Source organism: Phodopus roborovskii, unplaced genomic scaffold, assembly GCF_943737965.1.
Source record: "Phodopus roborovskii unplaced genomic scaffold, PHOROB, whole genome shotgun sequence".
Classification (NCBI taxonomy): Eukaryota; Metazoa; Chordata; class Mammalia; order Rodentia; family Cricetidae; genus Phodopus; species Phodopus roborovskii.
In genome coordinates, this window is record NW_026126418.1 from 68115682 (window position 1) to 68134817 (window position 19136).

General features: G+C 52.0%; 2 protein-coding genes across 6 annotated transcripts; one reads left to right on the plus strand and one right to left on the minus strand.

Annotated features, from left to right (window-relative positions):
• Positions 1–339: 339 nt before the first annotated feature.
• On the plus strand, positions 340–10221 carry Cacfd1 (calcium channel flower domain containing 1). Its single transcript, XM_051184958.1, has 5 exons — positions 340–480; positions 3277–3349; positions 4667–4792; positions 7833–7940; positions 8364–10221. Exons 1-5 carry the CDS (start codon positions 363–365, stop codon positions 8452–8454), a joined length of 516 nt encoding a protein of 171 aa, XP_051040915.1. The 5' UTR covers positions 340–362; the 3' UTR covers positions 8455–10221.
• Positions 10222–10486: 265 nt separating this feature from the next.
• On the minus strand, positions 10487–17167 carry Slc2a6 (solute carrier family 2 member 6). Of its 5 annotated transcripts, none has more exons than XM_051184944.1 (10): positions 17019–17167; positions 16330–16492; positions 15114–15320; positions 14437–14536; positions 13770–13978; positions 13360–13428; positions 12689–12797; positions 12177–12362; positions 11842–11987; positions 10487–11195 (listed from the first exon to the last, which is right to left on the minus strand). In XM_051184944.1, the coding sequence occupies exons 1-10, from the start codon at positions 17105–17107 to the stop codon at positions 11040–11042; spliced, it is 1434 nt and encodes a 477-aa protein (XP_051040901.1). In that variant the 5' UTR covers positions 17108–17167; the 3' UTR covers positions 10487–11039. The 5 variants fall into 5 exon arrangements, with proteins under 5 accessions (XP_051040901.1, XP_051040900.1, XP_051040904.1 ...); XM_051184943.1 differs by having other exon boundaries at positions 13360–13512; XM_051184947.1 differs by lacking the exon at positions 16330–16492 and having other exon boundaries at positions 13360–13512.
• Positions 17168–19136: the final 1969 nt, after the last annotated feature.

The following is a 19136-nucleotide window of genomic DNA, read 5'->3' on the forward strand; positions in this document are numbered from 1 at the left end:
CATAACCTGCCCCAGCCGGTCTTGAAAGTTCATTCTACCGCAAGGCAGGTTCCCTGGACTTCTAAGCAGGGCCTTCGCCACTTGTAGATGACGTTGAAAGACCTTGGAAAGAGAATAGGCCAGTCCGAATCCGGTGCACCTACTGGGTCTCGGCGGCCGGGAAAGCTTAACGAATTGTAAACACGCCCCTTACGCTAATAGACGCCAGTCCGGGACCCACCCTCCCGCACCCGGCTACTGGCCTGCGGGTCCGCCCCTATGCTAATCGCCGCCGCTCCCACAAGGCCGCGCGCGGGTGGACACGTCCCTTTGTGCGCGCCTGGGGCTGTGCGCAGCAGCGTAGCGCGTAGTGTCCCAGCAGCATGAGCGGCTCCGGCGCAGCCGGTGCGGCCACCGGCCCTGCCCCACCGGCACAGGAGGAGGGCATGACGTGGTGGTACCGCTGGCTGTGCCGCCTGGCGGGCGTGCTAGGGGCGGTGTGTGAGTACCGCGGCTGGGGAGCGGGCGTCCCCGGGGTTGCCATGGCTCCTGGCCTCCGGCCTGCGTTCTGCCACTCCCGAATGCGGTGGTCGGAGGCCGAGCTGACCTGGCCTTGCCCAGAGGAGCCGAGACTCAGGGGGACGCGCGTCTTTTTCTTCCCGGTCCTCCTCGGCCTGGCGATGATCTCCTGGGCTGCGTTGGGACTGCCAAATCTCCAGCCTTTGGGCAAAGCTTGTTCATATGTGGGGGCGGTGGCAGGTCGCCACAGGCTGTAAAGTTTGCGCGAGAGTCAGACGGTGATGGTCCCTCATGATGGCTGGGGAGAGGCAGCTTTTCTTCGGTTTCTCACTGACCATTTAGACTCCGGCTCTTTAGCTGTCTCACGGCCCGGAATCTCCACACCAATCCCTGGTTCACACCCCCCTGAGTTTAGGTCCCAGAGAGCTCGAAAAGGATAAAAGAGAAAGGCAGGTCCCCTTCTTATGTGCAGCCATGTTTCTGGCCTTCCAAACCAGACCTTTGAACCGAATGTGTTTCCTAAATCCTGTCTTTCCCTTTTCATTGTGAATTCCTAGAAGCCCAGGGGTAATGCTGGTCTCAGGAAAGGAAGGTCCAAGGATCCCATTGCCCACCTGGTACAGGAGCAGAAACTGTGTGGATAGGGCAGACCCATCTGCTCTCCTGCCTGAAGGAGTATCTTAAAGCCCCATCTGTCCAGAAGATCCAGCTGGAAGTTCCGGTGGATACAGTGGGGTTAGGTTTGTGCTGCCCTGGTAAGGCAGCTCCAGAGGGAATTTTCTGAAGTTGAGTTCAAATTCTCTGCAGTGCAGATAGTTTTTTCGAGGTGGTAGTAAGAGTTGTGGGATCAAGGAAGATCCTGACCAAGACCTGCACCATTCCACCTTTCCCCCATCTTTGTGATCCCATCAGTGACCCAGGTGACTTCTAGATTGACTTTAGAAATCCCACCCAGCCCCGTGCATCCTAAAGTGGGTGTCTATGCTACTCCAGAAGGCCTCTGACCCTCCTTCTGGGTTGAACCACAGTGTTGAAACCCTAGGAGAGACCTATGGAACTAACTTCAATTGTCCCCTGAGCCTGCAGATTTGGGGGGCATCAAGGATTTGAGCATTGGCATACCACAAGGGGGGAAAGAAGAAGTGTATTTGCTTTAGAAACTCAGTAGGTGTTTTGACAAGAGCTGTGTCTTGGCCAGCCACTTTGGCATAGGGCTGTCTTCTGTTAGAGTGAAAGGCCTTGGAGGGATTTTTTTTGTTGGTCCCAAAGGCATCTGTAGACAATAGCTATAAAGAAGAAAGAATTGTATAGTGACATCGCCCTTTTATGGAGAACATAGCAGTAGCACTTTAAGTGGATGGATTTGAGTCCTTGGTTGTCAGGAGTTCTAGTTATCTGGGTTATGACCTGGCCCTCCCCAAGGCTGGCTTTATAGGGCAGCCTGGGTGGCTTGGAGCCATAGATGGGATGCTGATGGCAGCAGTGCAGGCCTCTCAGGTGAGGCCAGGCCCAGCTGCACACAGGCAGGAAGTAGGTAGTCCCCCAGGGCCACACATGAGTGCTGTTTGGGGTTCTATATTAGAGAAGGAGCCTTGATGGCTTAGGAGCTGTGCCATTCAGAGTCATTTGGTCCATTCTCCTGCATCAACTTCCATTTGCATAGTGTAACACAGGAAAGAGGAAAAAGAGGAATTCCACTGGAATTCCAGGCCCAGTGGAGGGATCAGGTGCCATGGGCCTGCTGCAAGTTTAATGAGTTGGTGGCTAATTGCAGCCTCAGAGGGCCAGCACTCTGCTCCTCCCTGGCAACAACCTGGGCTTGTGTCCGGCCAGGCTGGGCAGCTCCCAGGAATGAATGTCCTTAGAGGCTCCCAGAGTTCCTGGTGAGGGACTTCCTGGTGAAGCCTGCTGCAGGCTGTGAGTGGGTGTGGCAGACTGCGTCCCTGAGGTGCAGTCACTGGAGTGAAGTTATGGGAAGAGGAGGACACTGTCCTCTCATGATGTTGTGCTGTTCTATTGGGACACAACATGCCCATTTGCAGGAGAGAAAATGAGTTTGGAAATACATGCCCAGGGTCACTTGGCTGGTGTTTTAGATGTGGAACTGTCATTTGGAACTGGTGCCCATTAGTGTATCATGAGAGGCATCCCTATCCTGACCCAAATTCAAGCTGTAACCAGACAGTGGCACATACCTGCAATCCCAGCCCCCAGTGTTTGAGGCCAGTTTGGACTACAGAGTAGGACTCTGTCTCAAAGGAAGATAACAACAACAACAATTTAAAAAAACAAAACAAAAAACTGTGTCCCAAAAGGGGATAAAAAAACACCCAAAACTCTTAACCAAGCAAGCATAAACAACAAACAGCTCAAATCTGAGTAGAGTTTTCCAAGTCAGAGGGCTTCTTGAGTAGCCTACTTAGTGGATAATGATAGATGGCCCTTGCTAAGGTTCCTGTAAAAGGCAGGACAGGCCTGACTTCTTGAGGGAATTTCGATAATAGCTGGGAACCAAGGGCTGGCCCATCAGAGCCTTAGGTTTGAGGAGGGTGTTGCCTTTACCATCCCCCAAGTGTGAAAGTAGCTAGATTTGAGGTTCAGAAACAGGCTTTTTGAACCTTACTCGCAGCTGTCTCAGGTGATGGTGGGTTGCTGAGAGAAGCCCCGGTGCTAAGCATATGAAGGGAGCCCCGTGAATTCTCAGTGTCTGCCCAGACAGCCTTCTGCAAGCTCTGCCCCATACTCCACTAACTCCTGACCATGTCTTTTGCTTTGAAGCCTGTGCCATCTCTGGACTCTTCAACTGTGTCACCATCCACCCTCTGAATATCGCAGCTGGTGTGTGGATGATGTGAGTAGCTGTGAATGGCCTGCCCTGGTGGGGTTTGAGGTCTGTGGTGCAGGGCCTATTCCCTTTCCTGCTCCCACCACATTTAGGTTTCCTAACAATGGGCCAGGGGGACAGCCAGCTGAGCCTTTATTGGGTACAAGGTCACAGAGCTGTTGAGCATCTACCCAGCTAGATACTATAGACTCCTTGTCTACTAGAGTGGGTGGTTCTCTCTGGGAGCTCCAGAGTCATGGTGTGTAAGGTCAGAGTTGAGGGTCTAAGAGAAGAGGGTGGTCAGCTGTGAGGTGAGCAGAGCTAGTTAGGGGGCAGATGCAAATGGAACTGGTGGCTATAGCATCCACAGGTGAGCTCCTTATCATCCTCTTCCTGGCAGCTGGATCCCAGGAAAAGGGACACCAGAGTAAGGACTGCTCAAGGCGTATGGGAAGCATTGTACATTAGCATTTGTTAGTGCCTACGAGGGGCTACACAGTCATTTGGGGCAAGGTACAGGTCTTGCCTTAGGCCTCAGGCAAGGGTGATTTTGGTCTTGTGATGTGTACAGAGGCCTGTGCTGGTCCAAGGTGGCAAGGATGAGCACTGTAGAGGTTGTGTACAGATTGGTGGAACTGTGAGCTAGTATTTGGAAGACTGGTGGCCATGGTGGGTGGGGAGGTAGGCAGTGGTCTAGAGTTACAAGAGCTGTGTCTGTTAATCAGACTGTCATAGGTACTTTCCTTCCAAATGTGGAGCCTAGCAAAGACTCAGTTGTCTGGTCATGACCATCACCCATCTATAGGAGCAAAGGCCTTCAGCACCAGCAACTTAGTTGCTGCCAGCAGCTGGGCAAGGATTGAAGGCTTCTGAGTAGAAGCTCCAGGCATGGGCTGCCCACTGTCATGCATCTTACCTTCCTGACCCACATGGTCTCGGGCCTCAGGTCATGAGTAGTCCTTAGCAACTGGGTGCAGCAGGCCGTCAATGGCAGTGTTGGTGACTATGGTGATACTGCTAACAACTGGCATTGTGACTAAGTTCTGTGGATGAAGATGCTGCTAGCTCAAGATAACATCGAGGTACAAGGATCTTGGTTCTTCATTTCAGAGTTGGCAGGATCTTCCTCCTGGATGCTTGGGCAATTAGAGATGCTGCTGCAGCAGTTGGGTGGGGTGGGGTAGAGTGTTGAGCTGCTTGGCAGAAACTGGTACCTTGTACTGTCTAGGTGCTTACAGAAGCAGAGGGCCTGTGGGAGGGTGGTGTTCCTTGAGCCACTAGCATGAAGGCTTTTGCAGCTCCAGGATGTCAACATCATTGTCCTTTCTGCCTTTGCCCCTGTAGCATGAATGCCTTCATCCTGTTGTTGTGCGAAGCGCCTTTCTGCTGCCAGTTCGTGGAGTTTGCAAATACAGTAGCTGAGAAGGTGGACCGGCTGCGCTCCTGGCAGAAGGCGGTTTTCTACTGCGGGTGAGGGCTGCTGAGCCGGCCCTGTGGCATGGTTCTCCAAACTCTTACTGGTTAAAGCAGGTATTGGTAGGGTGGATGGGGCAGGAACAGGTAGGGGCCTTTCTTTCCTGTGGGAGTTTTTATTTGATAGCTGTGGACACAGCCACTGGCCCATCCAATATTAGCTGCTACAGAACAGGACCTAGTATCTGCCATCTGGAGCTCAGATGGCAGCTATGGCCACACAAGTGTTCTACAATCTATAGTGCTTGTAGCAGTACGTGTGTAGGGGAACAGGGAAGCAGCTGGGAGTTAACAGACAGATCATTCATTGTACATCTGTGCAGACATTTTGCAGCCTTGAAAGGAGTGTGGCTAACCTAGATGTTCAGACATGAGCTTGCAGAACAGAAAACACCATTTTCCTCTAAATATGCTTTTTCTCCTTCTGGTTCTTACAAGTGCAGTGTGTCATAAGACTGCACCACTTCCGAGACAAATAGAATATACAGAAGCCTCTAAAGAGGGGCTTTTGCATGAGAACCTAGCTTGGCAGTGATATTTATCACAATTTATCTTTAAGATCAGGTTAGATCAAAGCTTGGTAGAGGCTCAGCGGCTTCAGCAGTGAAAATATAAAATGAGCATGTATTGTGCTTGCTGGCAGTTTTCTGATGTGTCTAAGTCCAAAGGGATCATAGGGTCATAAAGTTCTAATTGGTGTCGCATGGTGTCCTTTGGTTTGTTTGTATGCACACACACATATGCATGCATACCTACATGTAAGTGCACATGAGTATGGAAGCCAGATTTGGAATCAGGTATTTTCCTTGGTTACTTTCCATTTGTTTTTAAAGATAGAGGCTCTCATTGAACTGGAACTCATAAATTTGGCTAGACAGCCTGGCCAGTGAGCTCTTGGAATCCACCTGTCTCTACTTCACCAGCCCTAATGTACTTCGGTTTTTATGGGGATCCAAACAGGCTCTCAGGCATGTGCAGTAGGCACCTTACCAAGTAAGCCATGTCCTCATCCCTTCATTTTTCCCCTTTTGTATTTGAGATGGTCTCATTATGTAGACCTGGCTGGCCTTGAACTCACAGAGATTCATCTCTCTCTGCCTCCTGAGTGCTGGGATTAAAGGCATGAATCACCATACCTGGCTTTCTTTGAGTGTTTACGATGTGTTGTCATGATGCTCACAGTAAAGCCATTTGTAAAGTAGAAAATGGTCACTCCAGACCTCACTACCTATTAATTTTTTTGGCATATGTCTCTCCAGTCTGAATCCAGACACTTGAAGCTCATCTTTAACATGCCTATAACTGCTGAACCTGCTTATAAAGTTTGAACCTGCTTTTTTGACTTGCTGTGATATCAACATTTTCAGTATTACCACAAAGACTATGATATTCCTTTAAATTTTTTTTTTAAACAGAGCTATCTCTCTCTCTTTAAAGATTTGTTTATTTATTACGTATGCAGTGTTCCTCCTGCATGTATGCCTGCAGGCCAGAAGAGGGCACCAGATCTGATTACAGATGGTTTTGAGCCATCATGTGGTTACTTGGAATTGAACTCAGGACTTCTGGTCAGTGCTCTTAACCACTGAGCCATCTCTCCAGGCCCATTCCTTTTAATGTTAAACACATTTATTTAGCTGGACACACTACCTGTCTTCATTTGTTAGCTAATGTCAATCAAGTCTGGTGAACATCTGTCTGCTAAAACTGTCATGATGACATCCTTAGATGTTTCCAGGTGTGGAATTACCAGATCAAAGGTTATGGTCATTCAAAAGAGCTTAACATGTGTGGCTCAGTGTCATCTGGAGAGGCCATCTGGGTATCCTTCCCCTCTCCACCCAGTGCCTAGTGATACTTTCACATTTATATTCATTGTCTAAGAAGTAAAACACCCTCCTGTGTATTCACATTCACTTTCTTTCTCAAAAGGATTCTGGTTCCTGGTCTGCTCATTTGAGAACTTTAATGTTTGACTTTGCAGGCTGTGTGTTTTCACTATTAAAGACCTCACATTCCTTTACTATGTTTCCCATTTTGTTTTTTCCAGCCTATTTGCCTTTAATGTTGATGGTTTTCCTGCTGTGGCTTTTCCCTCGAGATTTCTATTATTTTATTATAGAGGATCCTTGACTTAAGATGGGTTTCCATTTAGATAAAATAGATATCCTATTGAAAACATGGTAGCACACCTCACCCACCAAACACAGCTGTTGCCAACCTTCACCAGGCTTAAAGCCATGTGCTGGGCATTGTGACTTGGTGTGGCACCGCATAAGGTGGCCTGCAGAGCTTGGGACTCAGAACTCTAGTCAATGTCTGCTGAGTACCACAACACAACCATTTAAGTCAAGGACCCTTCTGCTATAATGAATTCTACACTGGAAATCCAAGGAGTGTGGTTGGCTCTGGGTGTCATCTTCCTGTTCTGGGTGCTTCCTCTCCAGAAGTGACTGGACTGAGGGTTGGGCTGCAGGCTCCAGAATCTTCCTGGGTCAGCCTGTCTGGGAGTCACCTCGTTGGAAAAATTCCATCCCTCAAGACTGAACTGCAGAGGATTGTAGGTGAAATGGCTCACCACCAGGTGGCGCCAGCATGCTACTGGAGCCCCAGGCTGAGCTGCACTGGGCCCAGTGTTGCCTTGGGTGTGAGCTGGGTTGAGGGGCGGGAGCAGGGGGTGGGGATTGCTGTACTGATGAGAGTGTTCATTCAGTGCTTGTGAAGTGGGTATAGGGTAAGTGGTCCTTACCTTGACATCAGGACCTCACGTTTGACCCCACTATATAGTGGAGGTGGAGCCTTGAGAAGCGACTTGGTCACATGACTGTATAGATGGACTATACCCCCTATCCTCTGGGTCCAGCCTCTCAGTTTTAATGAATAGTGGGGTCATATTCAGCTCTTCCCTATTTAACCCTTTGTGGGTCACAAATATTTTGACACAGACCTGATACGGTTTTAAACTCCGGCTCTGGAAGGGATGTTTGAGGACCACATATGGGACAGGAGTGCACCCTTGACCTCTGTTTTCTCCTAGGATGGCCATCGTCCCCATCATCATGAGCCTGACCCTGACCACACTGCTGGGCAACGCCATCGCCTTTGCCACTGGGGTGCTGTATGGACTATCTGCCCTGGGCAAAAAGTGCGTCTGCAGCCCCAGGGTGGGGCCTCCTTTGCTGCCCCCGCTACCCCATTTCAAGTGGGAAAGGTCTGAGTGGGACCCTTTGTCTAGTTATGCACAGTGGTCACAAGCGTGTTACCTGTACTCTCAGGAACAGAGGCAAGAACCCAGGGAACAACCTAGGCGGCCCCTCTTGCCTGACTTGCACACCATCAGGTGTGCACCAGACATTGTAGCCAGCTGCCACCTCTCCCCTTCAGTCAGTTCAATGCCAGGCAACATGTGCCCCTCTCAGAGTAACAAGGCCTCTATCCCCTTGACAGTGGCCTCTGGGGAGCACAGTCCTGGGGGAATATGCCTACAGGTCATATCTGGGTTACAACCTGGGAGTTGGCTTTGGGAAGGCTGTGCCTATGGAACACCTACCTACTTTTCTCTCCCTAGGGGTGATGCCATTTCTTATGCTCGGATCCAGCAGCAGAGGCAGCAGGCAGATGAGGAGAAGCTGGCTGAAACTTTGGAGGGAGAGCTGTGAGATGAGGCAGGGCATCCTACCCTCATTGGGGTCTGTGTGAAGTCTGGAGAAGGCTGAGTGTCAACTGTTAAATGGCCTGGAGAGGAGTCCCGCAAGTCACCTTGCCTCAAGTCTTCCTGTGCCTATCCTGTTCTCTGGACTTACTGAGCCTGGAGCTTCTGCTCTACTGATACCGAAGACCTGGGCCATAGAAAATGGACGGGACAAACTCATTCCTGTCAGTCTGTGGTGCAGATTCCTGTGCTAATTACCCATCCCAGACCTAAGAGCAGCCACTCGTGAACACACTGGTCCTCAGTTGGTTAAGAGGCTGAGCACCCAGGCTCCGGCCCCTTCAGGCTTCATCCTTTTAGGTCCGAGCTTGCTGGCAGGCGAGGCTTCAGTTCTGCACCATGCAGAGTACAGCAGTGTCCCTGAGGCCAGCTACTGCTGCCAGGAGCGGGAGAGATGGCTGGGCTTTGAGAATCTACAGCACGCCCAGGATGCAGCTTCCTGGACAGAAGAGCAGCCTTGGACAAGCTATTTCAGGACATCTCGCTGTTCCATCTCCCATAGGTTCTGCCTCTCTCCCAGTGTGTTTGTGTGTATGGTGTGTTAGGGGTGTGTGCTCCTGCCAGCCTGCAGTGAGAACCTCTTTGTCAGTGATGGCAGGCTCACTATAAGTAGGGATTGACCTCAGGTATTCCTCCCAACCTGCCCCTGGCATCCTATAGCCTTTGAAGAGCTGGGCAGGGACTAGAGCCACCTTTCACACAGAGCTGGCCCTGTCTCAGGTACCAGGCCACAACAAGTAAGCTGCATGGCTAGGGTATGGAGAGCTACTACCCTGGAACTGGCCCTCCTGGACATACCCTGGCTATCCCCCATCCTTCCTCTGTACTGCTATCTTTTCCTACTGTCCTGTGATATTGATTGGCACTAATGGCTGATTGGATGGGACCTTAGCCATTAGGCACATGTTTAGTGGCCTAAGGATAATGTGAGAAATGATAAGTCCTGCCTCCCTCCTGTGCGAGACCTTCAGCTGGGCCTGCTCCATGGGACCCAGGCCCAGAGCTGTCAAGCTTCTAAGGGATCTTTAGCTCACCAATGTTTGGTGTCAGGAGTAGTGGGTATTCTGTTGGGATAGAGGCTCTTTGATCTGTGGGCTCTGGGGAAAGAAGCAGTTTTCCAGAGACCCTAACTATGCTGAACCCCAGAGTAGTAGAGATGTCACAGTGTAGCTAGTTTGGTGGGACAAGTGTCTTCAGGGTTCATCTGAGGCTATTTTTCTCAAGCCTGGAATGGGCTTCAAGGGCTCTGTGTATATATGTTTATGTGTGCCAGGGCCTGTGTTCACAATAAGACCTGTCTACCTCCCAGGAGGAGCAAAGGCCCTACTTGCCCTTCTGGTTACTTATTTAGGCATAAGATTTGGGTCACTTCTGCCCCTAGCAGTGAAGCTCACTAGCTACATCTGTAGTAAGATTGTACCCCACTAGGGAAACCCATTTTGTACTGGACAGGCATGGGATGGGGTGTAAAGGTCAAGGCCCTCAGGCATAGACCACAGTGGGACAGTCCCTTACATCCTGTGGATCCTAGAAGCACAGTGGGTCTGGAACCCATTGCCTTGCCTCTGAGCATGGGCACTGTGTAGCTCGCACTAGGCCCCATTCTTGCCTGTCTGGCTGTTTTCTGTGGCTCCTTCTGCCATTCACCCCCTGGTTTGTTTGTTACTTAGCTTACATTTGGAGTAAAGCAAGCCTGTAGTTGGAATGCACAGTCTACCTGTCACCATCTGTCTTCAGTGTCTGTGACTGGCAAAGAGACCCTGTTTATGCCAGCTGGACCAAACCTAGCCTGAGCCTGCTCACAGGCTCTCAAAGAAAGTTGCCTATCCACAGAGGGTGAGCTAGTATCCAACTCCTTGGTGGCTGCTGCTTTCTCTGCACTATGATCATGTCCAGAGCACCTGACAGTCTGGGCTGAGTTTGAGGGTAGCCTGGCTGCTGAGGAAGGGAGGTTCTCCCTGGAATAGAGCCCACTCCCCTTTCCTCCCTGAGGCTGCAGGCCCAGTTCTTTTATTTTGAAGAAACAGTTAACAGTTTGCAGACTAGAGGTATCCCAAGATTGGAATGGGTCCTATACTCTGGCCTTTGGAAGTTCAGTGTTCCCCAAGTTACCCAGACCCTTGTGGGTGCAGGATCCTGTCCTTCCCATGACCAGTTGACCAGAACAGCATGATGTGATGATGTCCCTGTACAGAGCCATCTCCATCCCTGTTCTCTGTCCTCAATATGGTCCTGCATGAGCAGTGTCCCTTGTAGGAGTAAGGAACTAAGCCCCAGGTCCCCTGGCAGCCTTGTCCTTAGGCACAGCCTTTGCTCAGTCTGGGGCTGGGCTGTCTGCTCCCCTGCAGGTCTCAGCTCAGGTATTACAGCTCTGCAGGCTGCCTCAGCTGGGGCCTACCAGCCCATAGTTGGTGGACTGGTAGAAGTGTGTTCTGGCTGATGGCAGGGATGTTGCTCCTGGTTGCAGGTGTGAATCTGTGCCAGTGCATAGGCCTGGCCTGGTGGTTTGGCCCCTTAACAGCAAGCCCCTGACTAGGGCCTGAAGGACATCCTGCGGGTGTGGAAGAAGGCCTCGATCTGCTCCAGCGAGCGGCCCCTGGTCTCAGGCACACAGAAGCCTGTGAAGAGCAGACTGAGCAAGCAGATGGCCGAGAAGAAGAAGAAAGGCACCTGGAGGCCGAAGGCATTCTGCAGTGGGGAGTTGGGGAGGGAGTCACTGAGCAGACAGAGCCCCCAGCCAGAATTTCATGGGCTCAGCCAGTACTGGCAGCCTGTGGGGCATTCATCTGGCCACTGCTCGGCTCAGCAGCCTCCCAGCTTTCCCTACTATTCCCAAGCTGTCCCTCAGCAGTCCTGCCCAAGCTCCAGGCTGCCTACAGGGCCTGGTGGGCAGCATGTATCAGCCCTCCTCTTAACCTCAGTCATTGAGTGGAGAGGGCAGGTTCTGGCTTGTGCTGACCTAGCTGGATTCCCCTGGTAGAGTCTGGAGCTGGCCAGCATTCGGGTATTTTTAGAACCTGCTGCCTTGCAGAGCTAGGGGTAAGGTATGTTTAGGAGGGACCTCACACCATGCTATAGTCAGATAGCAGAGTTACACTGGAGAAGTCTAGCATCCAGTAGGTCAAGAGACAATGCAGATGATCTGGGTTGTATCCTTGGGCTGAGAGGTAACCTGACTCCCAAACACCCCCAGTATGTTCCTGTTTCTTGTAACGGCCTTGGCTGTGCTATCTTGGTCATTCTTAGCCTGTAAAGGGCCTGTGCTCCTCTCTAGGAGTTGTAGAAGGGAAACTGCTAATGGAGAGACCTGTGATTCCTGGGGCCAAACACTCACCACTGCCAGCAGGAAGTACTTTGTGAGAATGAAGGCTGTAAGCCAGCTGACCAGCACGCAGAGCCCGGAGGCAACACCACGGGCACGCAGGGGCAGAACCTCAGACATGAGGAGCCAGGTGATGGGCCCCCAGCCCATGGCATAGCCTGTTCAGAAGAGGGGAACAGCTGGGCTCAAGCCTGGGGACCCTCAACCTGCCTTGCCTGTGTCTTCTGGGTTGTAAGGAGGCCCTATCCTCTAGCTCCCTGACCCCTTAGGCAAACCAGGACAGTAATAGAACCCTTGTGCCCCCCAACAGCCCCTCCCAGGTGTCCCCACTGCCAGGGTGCTCCTACCCATAATGAAGAGCATGGTGGCCAGCAGGGGTATCAGAGTGAGGTAATCAAAGGATGTAGTTGGGGGCTGTTCTGTGTTTCCCAGGGTCATGATCTCCAGTCCCACAGTGCTGTTGGGGGTCAGAGGCCTTGGACCAAACTGGATGTACAGCCCCAGCGTCAGGTTGGCAACAAGCATGATGGATGCTGTGGACACATGGGTACGTCAGGGCCAAGACACTTCAAGCTTGAGGCCCTTTCCAAGCCCATAACATCCCTTTCTGGGTGGCGAGGCTGGCTTGTGAGAGGGACACCCCCACACCCCCAACACTGAATGGCAAGCTCAGGGTCTTACCACACCCCTGAGCTAGGTGGGTAGGCTCCTTTCTCTTGGGGCTCTAGCAGACCTATCTGGAGCAGCTGCCATTTGTTAGGTCCTGGACCATGTGCCAGGGAAGCTTGAGTGTGGCCCAAAGATTGCAGTCCACCAGTGGCTGTAGGAGTAAGAGGCACATATCAGAGGGGACACTCACCTGACACATAGAGCAGGACTTTACGGCCAGCCAGGTCCATGGTGACAGCAGCAATCAGCACAGACACGAGCCTCACAGCACCCACTATGGCTGCATCCTGCTGAGAGGGCTGTGGGGCAGGGCACTGGGCTGAGAGACCTGGCCGGTGTTCCATGTCCTACCCGACCCTAATGCATGTCAGGGTACTCAGATCTAAGTCCAGGGTCACTGTCCTTTCTTTTGCCATGAGCCATCATACGTACCAGTACTTTCTCTGCACCCAACCTTTTACTGGGGATTTTCCCAACACAGGCATATCTACTATGTCTACTACTAGTCCTGGTGGGCACAGACCCTAGTTTTGCAGTGAAGGTGGCCCCAAGTCATCCGCATCTTTAAATCTCATTGCAGGAAGAACCTGAGGGTGGAACTGGGCTCTCAGGCACCTCACGGGCCCTGCCTGGGACCTGAGCCTGAGACCATGATTCCTAAGAGTTCCACATTCTATTAAATTGTTGTGTTATTCTATACAGTTTCAAACACTTAAGCTTCCCTCAAGGAAAATGTAATTGAGGCAGGGTTTGACTCAGAGGTGTCCAGGTCTCAGTCACCTAACTCCCTGGCTTCCCTGCTCGTATTCTCCTCAGCCATCTCATGGGACTCTGGGCTGTGCTGGCCAGGTGAGGTCTCACCAGCGCCACAGACATGCTGTCGAAGATGGTCTGCAGGTACACGAGGATGGGTGTGATGCCTGTCAGCTGCTGCAGAAAGCGCATCAGTACTGCGATGAGAATAGGCCGGTACACACGGGGGTCCCGGGCCTCTGCCCATGACACTTGGCTACTCTGAAACACAAAGATGCTGCTGAGGGGCTACACCAGGCTCTCCAGCCCTGGCCACCCTGTCTTCGCACCTGTGGGTCTAAGGGAGATCTCCTTTTCCCCTCTTCCAAGAGAGGCCCAAGTGTGGGCTCTGCACGCTAGCAAGAACCACTCTTGTTTGAGGAAAGGCAAGCAAGGCCCAAGGAGGCCTAGTGAATGTCCAGGGCCACCTATAGCCTCGTGCGTTGGGACTTGATCAGCCGGTCCCACCCGTGTCACACCTGTTTCCGCACATTGTCCTGGATCTGCTCAAACTCCCAATGGACTTCAGAGTCAGCTCGAAGCCAGGTCAGCGCCTGCAGTGCCTCCTCATCCCGGCCCTTTGAGAGCAGGAAGCGAGGCGAGTTGGGCATGAAGCTAAGCAGCAGGATCATGATGAGAACAGGCCCCTCCCCGGCCACAGCAAGCCATCTCCAAGGCAGCAAAAGACCTGGTCAGAGAAGCTTTGGTGAGAGGCTGGGGCCTCTGAGTAACCACACTGCTTTCCCAGCCTAGCCTCCCCTGGTTACCTAAGTTTCTGTAGTAGAGGCAATGAGGGGCTGCAGGGATTGCCTGGACCCTGGCACAAGAGCGAGTTCTTTAAATATAGTGGGAGAGAATAGGGCAGGCTGGACATAGGGCTCCCACCCCTGTCACCCAGGCAGCAAGCTCCTGTATGGGCTTCCCTCATGAGCTGACAGGATACTAGGATACCTTAGTGCTGTGGTAAGGTTGTCTGAGGCTCCTGCTGCAGGACAGGACTCAACTGCTCAGAGAAGTGGTATCCATGGGGGTGGGGAGGCGACTAGGAAGCCAGGTGCCCTGCCTATCAGTGCTAAGTTCCTTCAGGGAGAGTCCCATTTCCCCCATTTCCAGAACCTTCATGCTGGATTGCAGGATGGTACTTGCCAAGGGCATAGAGAGACAGGGATCCAAACACGGCCATGAGCTGCGGTGTGGCCCCCAGGGCCCCACGAACACCAGGGGGTGCAATCTCAGACACATACACCTGCAAGACACATGACTCCACTTGGGACTTTAGTGAGAATGCATGTTTCTGGGCCCACCTGGGTGAGGGAGGGGCCTGGAAGCTCGGAGAAGTTGGCAGACCATAGGTCTGACCTTCTTTTCTCTAGCAGAAGAGTTTACAGAAGCACTTAGCTCTCTCTGATGGGCATGGGGTGGGGGTGAGGAGGGATACACACAGATGGACTATGACGCTGGGACCAGGTGCCTGTATTTCTCCTGGTGAACCCTTTTCCCTCTGGGTCTGGCCAGGGGACAGGTATTTGTATGGAGTACTGCATAAAGTAAGCAGTTGGGGCTGGGGGTGGGGCAGGGCGGAGGCAAGAACTTCCCTTCACATCCCTTGCTCAATGCAGATTTTCTCCAGTTGAGCAATGCATTGAACTGAGGTCAGAGCACAGGATAGGAAGCTTTTTTGGTGACAATGATGTCAGCTTCTTTGGTGAAGGGAGCTGAGGTTTCTTGGGCAATGTAGGGGACCCCTCACACTCTTACAGAGCAAAGGCTGAGGCAAGGGTGTCCCAGAACCGCCCTGAGGCTGTGGAGACACCTGGCCTTACCGGGATGCAGGCAGCGGTGAGTCCCCCGGCAAAGCCTGTCAGCATCCTCCCCAGCAGGAGCATCCAGAGACCATGGGCACCAGCCATGAGTGCATAGCCAATGACTGAGGGGACAGCTGAGAACATGATGCTGAGCTTCCGGCCCAGAAGGTCATTGAGAACCATAGCACTGAGGCCCCCAGCTGCGGCACCCAAGGTGAACACGGACTGCAAGGGTGCAAGAAGATACAGTGGCCTTAAGCGTCTCACCCCCCATCAAGAGCCTAGAAATAGGTTCCCCAGGCCTGACCCAGAAGTCAGGCATTCATTGGTAGAGTCCCCTGTCTGTAGAAGTGCACAGCAGCCCGTGGACCATGAGGGTGCCATGATTACTGTTCTGCTCCACAGGTGCAGTGGGGCCACCTGTCTACAGTGGCTCTGTCCAGGAGTGCCCAATATTTTTCTGAGCTCAAGCACCACTCAAAAACATGCTCATCCTGCCTCCGCCTCCCAAGTGCTGAGATTAAAGGCATTCTCAGTGGCCCCCATTCTACCCAAGAGAACTCTGTGACTTGAAGACCCAGGGCCTTAAGAATTGAGGGTCATTGGAGTTGCTGTAGAATGAGGAGTTTTCCTGGACTCTTGTTACTCAAGAGCAGTGGAACCAGGACACACAGCTTGACTTGTCTAAGCCTCAGTTTCCTAGCTATGTAGTAGGAGGAGAGCACAGGTGACCCCAGGAGTGGTCTCTGGTATGTGCTGTGTGTGCCCTGCATATGCCCTCCATATTTGTAATGCTCAGGAAACCCTAACTCTTTCCAGCTTGGTTTTCGAGTTGCTGTTCTAACTCAGTGTCTACTGATATTCTAATGCTACAGTCTTGGGCTCTTGGGCTCTTCTCTATTTCGCCACACTCTGTCCTTCAGATGACATTTCTTATCCCTCTGGTCCCTGTATTCTGCCTCCAGATACCCAGGAGGATGTCAGCTCTGCTGTGGCAGCCTGGCTTTGGGTATGCAGTTGGGAAATCTCCCCATCAGCCCTTCCCTACATCTCAGCAGGATGTCACTTCCTCATGGGTCTTGCCAGCATATTAGCAGACAGGAGTGTGTGAGGGAGGGATACTGGGGCTCTACAGGAGGTGCTGAGGCTGAGTGATTTTAGTTCTCTGTGGTAAACAGGCTGAGTGGGTCCATGCTCCCCTACTACCCCATCTGACTTAGAGAACAGGCCTCACCCCAAACCAGGATGCCTGGATTTTGTTCAGGTGTAGTGCTGGGTCAGAAGAGAGCTTCAGCGCAGGGATGACTGGTGACGTGTAGACCAGGGCATACCCAAAGCTGAAATTGCCCAGCACAGCAGCAAAGGTGGCCAGGAACACCCTTCTGTTTTGCAAGGCCCTGGTGGGGGATGGGGTGGAACCAAAGGACCAGGGTCAAATCCTCTAACTGGATCCTGGGTTCCCATAAACTACTGCCTTCTCTGAGCCCAGTGGCCATCCAGTTCAGCAGATGATAGCACGGAGACGCCTGTCCAGGGCCAGTCGAGTTGGTACATCCTGGAGGCCTGAGCAACGGCTCTGGGAAATCCCCAAGGTATCAGCTGGGGATGGGGCCCTTTTTCTCCAGAAAAAGAATCGTGGGTTTTTCTTCCTGCCGTGCTACTCAAAGCTTGCTCTGTTATTTTAAACAAGCCCCTCATCCTCTCCCTATCTGTAATAGGCGGGGGCCCCACCCAGTATTCCTTTAGAGGATCTCTTCTCTATGGTGGACCAGCTCTTTAAATAGGACTTGCGAGCATGCGTCAAGAAAAGAGCCAGATGACTCTTGATGGCCACTCACCAGAAGTCAGTGGCAGCCCAAGATGTGTGCTTGCTGGAGATAAGGCCATCCCAACCTCCCACCCACCATACCCTGCGACTCTCACCCGGCCCGCGCCCTCTCTCTCGGCGACGCGGACGCCTCGGGGAAGGTATCATAGTCCAGACCCTCGTCTCTTAGCAGTGGCTCCTGCATGGTCAGCGCGGACGCTGAGTACAAGGTGGACTCCGCAGCAGGGTTAAAGCATCCGCCTGACCCCCCCCCCCCCAGCGCGCGGCAGTCAAAGCTCCGCCTTACTGCCGCGATTGGCTGCAGGGAGGCCCTGCAGGGCCGTGCTGTCCAATGGGACCGCCGCACGCCTCGGATGCAGGATGCGGTCGGGCTCTGGGGCGCGTCCTTCTGCGTGCGCTTTGAGCCACCCCCCACTCCCGGGTTCTGTCGGGGAAACCCGCTCCAAGGGCAGATCGCGGAGCTGGCGGGCACAAGCGGACGCCTGTCCGGGTGGTTTGGGACCAGCGACCAAGGCCGCTTAGCCCGACTCCTTCAGACTTGTGCCAAGGGCGTGGACCGTTCCGTGGCTGGGTCCCGCTTTATGGAGGAAACAAGCTCTCTCCTGTCATATATCTGCCACCCCACTGCTTCCCACTTGACCCTAGTTAAACCTGGACTGCTTTGGGTGGGTGCACTGGGAGTAGGAGACCTGAGCAGCTCCAGCGGGTGTTCTGGAGCAGAACCTGGGGCCTCTCTCTGCTGGGTAAGCAATTTGAGCTACAATTCCTAGCCTTTGGGATTTCCTAATTGTCGAAATAGTTTGTAATTGTTCAAAATCATTCCAGTAATGGTATAAAAAGTCAAAGTAAAGAAAAAACAAAACAGAAACTTTTCTGGATACCCATTCTTGGGTGTGGGCGAAAAAGCCACAGTCAGGATGCCTATTTCTCCCTTGGACTTTTTCAGGCATGGGTGTGGACTCACTTCCTGTTCACGTTTATAAGCTGACCCTTTGTGATCAGGTTATTAAAAAACAGTAACGGGCATTGTAAAAAGTCTCAGTTCCTTTTTTACTACAATAGAAACACGTCTACAGAGGACAGTAGAGCCCAGGAAACCACCCATCTCCCACAGCCCACCCTGCCCAGTCCTCTTTTTTCCTTTCTGTATCTTCCTCTCACATCTGCTGCTTACCAGGGAAGTGTGAATATTCAGTGGTATTCCACTTCATATACAATCTCACAATATGTTTGTTTGTTTGAATTTTATTTTAGGGGTTGGAGAGATGGCTCAGTGGGTGAGAGCACTTTTTTTTTTGAGTCAGTGATATTCTGTCTTTAAGAAAAACTACTTAACTTTATGTGCATTGGTATGAAGGTATCAGATCCCCTGGAAGTGGAGTTACAGACAGGTGTGAGCTGCCATGTGGGTGCTGGGAATTGAACCCTAGTCCTCTGGAAAAGCAGCCAGTGCTCTTAATCACTGAGCCATCTCTCCAGCCCCTGCACTGGCTGTGCTTGAAGAGAACTCAAGTTTGGTCCGCAGCACCACATGCTGGTACATCCTCCTCTGTACCTCCATCCCCAAGGTCATCAATACCTGCTTCTAGCTTCAGCTCTTGTGTGATGCAGACACAGGTGGATACAAAACACTCACCTAAAAATCTAAGATATGTGAATTTAATTTTATTTTATGTTTATCTGTCTGTGAGTATGTATTCCTGAGGCTAGAAGTGTTGGACTCCTTGGAGCAGGAGCCACCTAATGGTGATGGGAACCAAACTTGGGTCCTATGGAAAAGCAGCCTGCTCTTTTAACCACTGGACCATCTGTTCAGCTCCTCCTGGAGGCCTGGTTTCATTCTGTGCTAGACATTGAACTCAGGCAAGCACTTCACCAACTGCATCCCAGGCCCTATCCTACTAAGCTGTCCAGGCTGGTCTTTCAATACCCCTGCCTCAGACCACCAAGTGCCTGGGATTGTTAAGTAGATAGTCAGACATTAGAAAGCTTGGTGATCTTTGAGGACATCTCTCACATAATCAGCATTGGACCCCATTTCCTGTATCCCGGTGAAGCAGTTTTTAAAGAAACTGTTGTGTTGCTCCTTATAAAAAAAAAAAAAAAAAAGCTTGCATTGGTGGTGCCAACCTTTAATCCTAGCACTCCGGAGGCAGAGGCAGGTGGATCTCTGAGAGTTCACAACCAGCCTGGTCTACAGAGTGAGTTCCAGG

Excerpts from the sequence above, each read along its gene's own strand:
- Cacfd1 (XM_051184958.1), top strand. The coding sequence starts at position 363 with ATGAGCGGCTCCGGCGCAGCCGGTGCGGCCACCGGCCCTGCCCCACCG. Across the intron at positions 3,350-4,666 it reads GCAGCTGGTGTGTGGATGAT|CATGAATGCCTTCATCCTGT; the intron begins GTGAGTAGCTGT and ends TTGCCCCTGTAG. Across the intron at positions 7,941-8,363 it reads CTATCTGCCCTGGGCAAAAA|GGGTGATGCCATTTCTTATG; the intron begins GTGCGTCTGCAG and ends TTCTCTCCCTAG.
- Slc2a6 (XM_051184943.1), bottom strand. The coding sequence starts at position 17,107 with ATGCAGGAGCCACTGCTAAGAGACGAGGGTCTGGACTATGATACCTTC. Across the intron at positions 14,537-15,113 it reads TCACCGCTGCCTGCATCCCG|GTGTATGTGTCTGAGATTGC; the intron begins GTAAGGCCAGGT and ends TGTGTCTTGCAG. Across the intron at positions 11,988-12,176 it reads CACCATGCTCTTCATTATGG|GCTATGCCATGGGCTGGGGG; the intron begins GTAGGAGCACCC and ends TCTTCTGAACAG.